The sequence below is a fragment of the Atta cephalotes genome (assembly GCF_000143395.1).
Source record: "Atta cephalotes unplaced genomic scaffold scaffold00042, whole genome shotgun sequence".
NCBI lineage: Eukaryota > Metazoa > Arthropoda > Insecta > Hymenoptera > Formicidae > Atta > Atta cephalotes.
In genome coordinates, this window is record NW_012130106.1 from 1,262,235 (window position 1) to 1,270,734 (window position 8,500).

Below are 8,500 nucleotides of genomic sequence, written 5' to 3' on the forward strand. Positions count from 1 at the left end.
TTGCTTGCTTGTGTTGTGTGCGATAAATAATCGCCAATTCGGCAAAAGTGTCGTCTTCTTTCTTGGTTAAACTTTCCAGTATGAGTGTGCGATGATATGACTCGTTTATTCATTACGAGTATATCGTACAACATCGTACAACGCGGTGATAGCTAGCTGCACAGAATAGCTGCACAGAATTTTTACTGAGCGTCCCACCGGTCACGCGTCCAGAGGCCGAGATCGGTCGAAATGGAATCAGCAGGACAGAATCAGCCACCTAATAATATCAGTGACGGATCCGACACTAAGGGCAGGTAAGTCTCTTATCGTTTTCTGAAATGAATTTGTAATTGTCCTCATATAGGTCGTTAAATTAAATTTTTGGACGATCACATAATTTTTTGGCAATCAAATTTTTCAATTTTTATTTAATAATTAATGTTTCTATGAAATGTTTTGTTAAATGGACTTAATTTCATTGAAATTGGATATGGCAGTTCTTCTAAACAATTATCATTAAATATTCAGTTTATCCCCTTGCACTTCAAAAATTAATGAAATTAGACTTACTCATGTTTTTGCACGAAATGAACAAATCTGTCAAAAAAAAATGTCGCTCTTTGTGAATCGAGAGATTAATTGTTAAAGTCGACAGATTCAGATTAGGAAATTGTCATCAATGGCATAGAGAATTACACAAATTCTGTTTTATAAATATAAATTCTCTGCTTTAAAAATAAATTCTTTGCTTTAAAAATACAAATTCTTCACTTTAAAAATACTATAAATTTTTATTTAAATATTTAAATATTATTTATTTAAATATTTATGTAAATACTAATAAATTTTAAAAACACAAGTTCTCTATAAAAAAAGTTCTTTATAAAAATATAAATTTTCTATTTTAAAAACACAAATTCATTGCTTTAAAGACACTAATTCATTGATTTAAAAACACAAATTCACAACTAATGCAAAGAATTTGTGTGTTTAAAACAGTGAATTTTTAAAGTAGCGAATTTGTGTTTTTAAAGCATTAAATTTGTGTAATTAAAACAGAACATATACAGAGTTGTATCGAATTGGAATAACTTATATTAACTTCTAAAATCTCGAACTTTAATAACTCTTAATAATGCTTAATAACTCGATTCACGAGACCGACTGCCGCGTTTTTTTGTCAAAATCTTTTGTTTTAAGTGAAAATATGTCGAATGAGTACATTTTTATTTAGATTCTAAGAGGGAATTGTATTTTAAATAATTACCATTTCTTTTTAAACAAAGAAATTTTTTAAAGCAGAAAATTTGTTTTTGAAATCGAAAATTTTATGTAATTAAAACAAAAAAATCTTCATTTATTAGTCTCATGTCTCTCTACTACTGATGTGACAGATTTCCTAATTCGAATATTTGTCAACTTTAATTAATATCTCGGTTCATGGGACAGAGCGATACTTTTTTTTACCAGATTTATTTATTTTATGCAAAAACGGACATTAGTGAGTCTATTTTTCTGGATTTGGTTGTTATATTTATTTATGAAGCACTGCAAGTGGGTTCCTTGTAAGACAAATAAATGAATATAAACCTTTGCTTTTTAGTTCGCAATTTAGCTCGATATAATCTAGCTTTCATTTAGCGTTTTTTAGGTGATGTCATTTCAGTTTCAAAACTGCATGCGTGCGTGCGTGCGTGCGTAATATTTTGAGAAGGTACAAACATTAGAAACAACTTGTGTCTCTTTAATTCTAAATTAAAATCAATTAGAAGCTTAAAAAGCAACCTATGGAAAATAATACAACTTGGAAGAACATGCAAAGATATTTTCGTATATTACTATTCAAATAAAAATATTTTAGAAGAATATCAGCAGATGTGTAAATATTGGTGTAACATACAGTTTTTATTACTAATTTTATAATTAAAAAAAATTAAAAATAATTAAAAAAATAATAATAATTAATAATAATTTTTTAAATTTTCTTTCTGAAAAGTAGTCTTAAGATGTAAAATGCTTTGAACAAATGCGCATATATTGCAAAGTTGATTTGCCCATTTTTAAAGCAATTTTTCATTTTTTTTTTTAAATTAGATTTCTTGGGGAAGTAATGAAAATGCATTTTCGGATTACTGTAAGTTTGGCCCTGTACGTTGCTTGCACTTTTTGCACTCAGCATCTTCGCTTTCTCTCTTTTCAATGCCAAATGTCTATCTCGTTTTAAGCAAAAATATTTGGGGATTTCATGTAATATAAACATTAAGTAGTAACACAACAAAAAGTAGTATTTATTTTTTACTAATTTTGATGGACTGTTACATATAAAGTATTTGCTGATTTATGCTAATTCCACTTACGGCCACTAGGCGCGCTGGGGAGAATCTTTGCGTCACCAATGTACTAAAAAAAAATTTGTATAGAAAATCTAATGGGATTATTCTTAATAGTTTTTTCATTTTCAAGATTTTCCTGCAAATAACATAAAGACGTCTGCCTAGCTGGCCCCCCCCCCCCCCTCCTCACTTAACCAAATCTTAATGAAAAAAATATGAAATAATGCGCTATTTATGCGCTATTCATATCCGCAAACAAAAAATTTGTGTTCATTTCGTTTAGCTAAAAAAAAAATTTTTTTGTGGGGAGCTGAGTAAGCAGCCAAGTCAGCCTTCCCATCCATTAAAAACAATCGATTTGAAAAATCAAATATACAGGATTTATGCGCTATTATTTCCAAGTATTTTCGATTTTTGCGCTGCAACTCTTAAAGCACTTTCCTCTTGGAACAACTATATTCACCCCTAAGTCATTTAAAATTGTAAAATTAAATACTCTGATTATGCATAATAATTTTCTAATGTATGCGCTACTATTTCCAAGCATTTTGGATTTTTGCGCTACTATTTCTAAAGCACTCCTCTCTTAGAGCGAACAGCTATATTCACCTCTGAGTCGTTTAAAATTGCAAAATTAAATACTCTGATTAAATAAAATAATTCTCTGATTCATGCACTACTATTTCCAAGCATTTTAGATTTTTGCGCTGCAACCCTTAAAGGCATTTCTCTCTTAGAGCGAACATTAATATTTATAATTCATGAAAAATTATGAAAATACATGCTTAATCAATCGAAGTCTATTTTTGATTTGTGCGCTATGAATTCCAAGCAATATCCTATTAAGAAATAAGAGATAAGGACTGTAAAGAACTTTGTTAAAGATGCATTAAATCAATAAATATAATAATAGGCTTGATAATAATTTTCTTCTATTTCTGAATTTTTTTGTAAATATATTTATAAAAATATAAAATAAATTTATACTGTCCATTCTTTACATGATGTATATAACAACTTGTGTATTTGTTTTGCTATTAGAAATAACTTGGAAATAGTCTTCCATAAATCAGAGAATTATTATGTATTATGTAGTGGGAGTTATTTAATTTTGCAATTTTAAATGACTTAGGGATGAATATGGCTCCAAGAGGGAAGTGCCTTAAGTTTAGCAGCGCAAAAATCGAAAATGCTTAGAAATAGTAGCGCATAAATCAGAGAATTATTATGCATAGTGGGAGTTATTTAATTTTACAATTTTAAATGACTTAGGGATGAATATGGCTGTTCGCTCCAAGAGGGAAGTGCTTTAAGAATAGCAGCGCAAAAATCGAAAATGCTTGGAAATAATAGCGCATAATTCTGTACATTTGATTTTTCAAATCGATTGTTTTTAACGGATGGGGGAGCTGCCTACTCAGCCCCTACAATAAATTTTTTTTTAGCTAAACGGAATGAGCGCAAAATTTTTTATTTGTGGATATGATTAGCGCATTATTTCATAATTTTTTCATTAAGATTAAGTTAAGTGGGCCAACTAGACAGACGTCATAAAGAAAATTATTCGCTTGAATTCCTTGATTTATAGCTTTCTGATAGCAAACAATATCTCCTTGTTTTACAATCCAATGTTTGAATAACATTACCCATATAGCAATTTTCGAAAACATACAAGTTTTCAAAAATATCTCAGAAATATTTTAACTGAAAAGTGAAAATGTTTTATAAAAATTGCGAAATATGTTTGCAATCTGTCTGAGATAGTTTTGAAATAGTAAAATGTCCGCAATTTTTACACATGAAACTTTGATGAAATGTCATAGAAAGAATCTGCAATCTTTTTGAAATTAAAAAGATTGCAGCCATTTCTAATATTATAAAAATGATATTTAAATATATACTTAATTGATACTTAAGTAATATTTGAATTTATTATGTCGATGTAAATTTGAATATTGTTTACGTATCAATTCACGTATCATACGTATCAAATCACAAAAAACATATTTAAATATCATTTCTGGAATACTTAAAATTTATTAAGAATTTCGCGATCTGTTTACAGATTACAAAACTTATTCAAATAAACTTAAAGTATTTCCCAAAAATAGTAGTTATATCGCTAATTATTTTGATTAATCATATTATATACATAAGCATTTATATATAACCACTAATAAAAAATCACATTTGCAGTTTCCATAAAATATCATCCCAGATAGTCAAGCATGATATAGCATATTATACAAACTAATGCATTGCATATGTTGTTGTACATATGCAATATTTTTAATAATCTATATCTTTAATAACCTAAATATTGCGTTTTTAGTTTTGCCATTTTATTTTTCTTCACGACGCGTTTCTTTAAAAATCTTTCAATTTTACATAACATATCATACAAAACATATCAATTTTACAAGTCATTTAAAAAATTATAGTACTATTAAATCGCTAATTAACAAACTTTTGTAAGAATGAGATACGTATTATTAAAGTTAAGTATCAAAGATATTAGGTTTTACTTTATATATATATATGTCTTGGTAAGTTAAGCTATCATTTGAGTTTTAATTTGTAATTTGATACAATAGTTTTTTTCTAGTAATAATTTTTGATACAGAATATTAAAATTGTCATTATTTGGGTTGAAATAAGGGAATCTTCAATGAGAATATCTTTGAAGTAGAATTAAAACTATTATTACTTGGATTAGAATAATGATTAAAAATATATGTAACGAATCATTTCTATTCAAAATATTTGAAATAAAATCGCTTATATAAATAAATAAATAAATAAATCAACTAAAAATAAAAACGTCAATTATTGCACATATGTGAAGTTGGCACCTCATCTTTTGGCATTGCAAGTTTTGATAAGAGTTCCATTGGCATCCGCAATAATTTTATAATTCCTATAGATTTTATAAATAGTTCTGTTGATTTAGCTAAAAAAAAAACAAAATTGCTATTTATACTACTTTAAAACTTATCAGGAACTATTTATAAAACCTCACACACTTCACACACGTAATTATTGCTAAAGTTAAATATTTAAGATAATCATTATTTTTATATGCTGTGACGTGACAATTTTTGTCCGTCACTGTCGCGGAATGTCTGCGGGGAATTTTGCTCCCGGCTCGGAAGGCGAGCATGCAAGCGAGCGCGCGAGTATGAGCACACATATGAGTGTACGTTATTTATTCGTTTATGTTCTTTTTATTTCTTTTGTTAATAACTTATTTCTTTTAGTAGTTAGTCTCCCATTTAGATTTAGATTTAGAGTCGTCGACGACTAAGATATTGATTTGTGATCTCGTTGTCTCACCACTGGAAGAAGGAAAACTACGCCAAGAAGGTGCGGTGTTAGACTGGGGGTCTCGCCAGGGACCCCGGACATGCAGAATAGAGTTTCATATATTTTTGATAATGCATTGTTGCCCCAAACTTGATTATATTACACACTGCTTACAGAATGGAGCGATGGAAGGCGAAAACTACTGGCCCATCCAGTAGCAAATATAGACGAATATGCAGATACTTCGATACGGAGCTGGTGGCAGAGCTGCCAGAACATTCCGTCCCAGCTCGAATAATCTAGAAGCTACAGACGCAGAAGTCTATGTAAATTTGTATTACGCGCTCTAAGACGCAAGGATTCGTGGCTCGCGAGGATCTATACGATATGTAGAGCCGCATAATTGACAATCGACAATGTGACATGATCCTGATTAGAGGGGAAGCCGAACGGTCTGCGTGAATCCGTGGAGAACTCCCGGTCGGCACTGTGGCTGAGTTTATGACCATTGTAAGAAGATGCACGCTTTCTTGTTGTCAAAAGAATTAAAAAAGTGAGCTTCAACATTCAGGATACCAGCTGTCGCGATAAAGACCAGAGAAGACGAGGATAGTGAGTGAGATGAATGCTGCTACCATTGTATTGTAAAGCTTCTGATCATCAGGTTCATCGGGTGGATGGAGTCGCGCGTGAAAACTCGCGTGATTGCAAGTAGTCGGCTTAATGGCTGTCGTCAGAATCTGTAGAATTACGAGTCACGTGCCACTCGATAGCCTTGTCATTGGGAAAATTATTAGCTGCCGATTTGCACTCACCTTTCTTCGAGTCATTCGTCTGTCTTCGCCGACAGTTGAATCACTTTCTGTTTTTATATCTTTTTCTGTGCCGAACCGATTATTGTAATTGTCTTGCGTGTTCATTGTTGTTCCGAGTCGTGACGAAGTTACCCTTTTGGATAATGTACTTTACTAATTGTAAGAATACGAGCTCTTGTATGCCATCGACAGATCGTTAGCATTTAATTGTACAATAATCGTCTTATGAGATGCTCACTATAATAATAAAGATTTAATAAGAGTGCGGCTGTCGAACCGGCGTTAGTATCGAAATATCGTTGTTTACTTACTAACTTTACTTAAATTTATTTACTAACTTTAAAATTTTTAAATTTCATTTATGCCATTCGAAAGAGAATCGTTTGTATTCGTTTGTACCTCTTTTATTTTCGTTTGTACCTCAAAGGGTTCGGAGATACAGTGCCTTTCAGTTTTTGCGCAATTCCTACATAACAAATTTAGCGAATTTTAAAGATATCGAAATGAGACCAATGGCATTCGAAAGAGAATCGTTTGTACCCGTTTGTATCTCTATTACTTTCGTTTGTATCTCAAAAGGTTCGGAGATACAGCGATTTCAAAATTTCATAAAATTCGAAAGAGAATCGTTTGTACCTCTATTACTTTCGTTTGTACCTCAAAGAGTTCGGAGATACAGCGCGTTTCAGTTTTTGCGCAACCCCTATATAGTATCTCCGAATCCTTTGAAGTATAAACGAAAGTAAGAGAGGTACAAACGGGTACAAACGATTCTCTTTCGAATGGCATAAATGAAATTAAAAAATTTTAAAGTTGCGCGCTGGCCATTTTTTATTTTTCACTTTTTGTTTAACTGTTTGAGGTACAAACGAAATAATGATCGATACAAACAAGTACAAACGAAGTACAAACGGCCTGCAGTATTAATTTTTATTTTTGATAAAATTGAGCGTCAGGTTCACATCGGTCTTTGAGGTACAAACGAAATAATGATCGGTACAAACAAGTACAAACGAAGGTTCACATCAGTAAGAAAAAGTCATAGAGCACGCGGCGAAGTTGTGCTGTCACTCGCGAGCATGGTCACAATACATATCTCAGAAATTTGATTACACACCGATCATGTTCGAACTCGCAACAATCTGAAGTACTAATAATCTTTCCCAAACTAAATTAAAATTTGTAAAGAACTTACTATGAAAAGTATTTTTATCTGTGAGAACGCTAGTCTTTGATGACGCTAGCATGGTGATACGTGAAATCCGAATTCGATTCTCGATTTAGACACAATTTAACCATACACAGTTACGATAGTAAAGTCGGAATCTTTGATGTTACCCAGTCATGTGATTCTCCGCCATATTTTGGATAGTATAAAGACGTGTAATAAAAATAAAATTCAAAGATGTGTAATAAAAAAATGATTTAAATATTTCTACTTACATCATATACAATTATAATGAAATAGGTGATATAAGGAGCCACAGAAAAAGTTGAAAAAAGTTAAATTATAAAATAAGATTAGATAATAATAAACATACATTGCGAATTTTATTGTATTTTGAATGAATAAAACACATATTTATTTGTTATTTTAAATAAAAAAATTAAAAATTTAAATTAAAAAAATTTTCAATAATTAGTTGACAATTGTGCGATGGACAAAGTGTAAAAAGTATTTATTTAATTTTTACAATAAAGCATGAAGTTGTAAAGTATAAAAAATATACAATTATTGATCATTATTATGAAATATTAATAATGTAATTTACAACAAAATTAAAACAAAATATATGTAGGAATATTCTAATAAAAATGGAATATATGTATATATGTAATAGAATATATATATATAATTATATATATATATTCTCCTTAACAAAATTACCCAGATCTGAAATTGTTGGTTGCGGCCGGGAAACGCTATTAATGTTACTTGTGTTGTCCCTATCTTCGTTTTACGTTTGAACAATAAAAAAACTGAATAATACGAATAGCACTAATAGCGGATCCCCGAACTTATTCGTTAAATGCTTGATTGTTTTCATCTAGTTCTTGATGCACTAG

At 30.4% G+C, this 8,500-nt stretch overlaps 1 protein-coding gene across 1 annotated transcript in view; it reads left to right on the forward strand.

Annotated features, from left to right (window-relative positions):
* Nucleotides 1–231: 231 nt before the first annotated feature.
* LOC105622243 (ring canal kelch homolog) overlaps nt 232–8,500 on the forward strand; it is a 66,056-nt gene continuing 57,787 nt past the window's right edge. The window contains exon 1 of the mRNA XM_012203666.1: nt 232–296. Within this exon, the coding sequence (XP_012059056.1) occupies nt 232–296 (65 nt within the window). The remainder of the gene's footprint in view (nt 297–8,500) is intronic.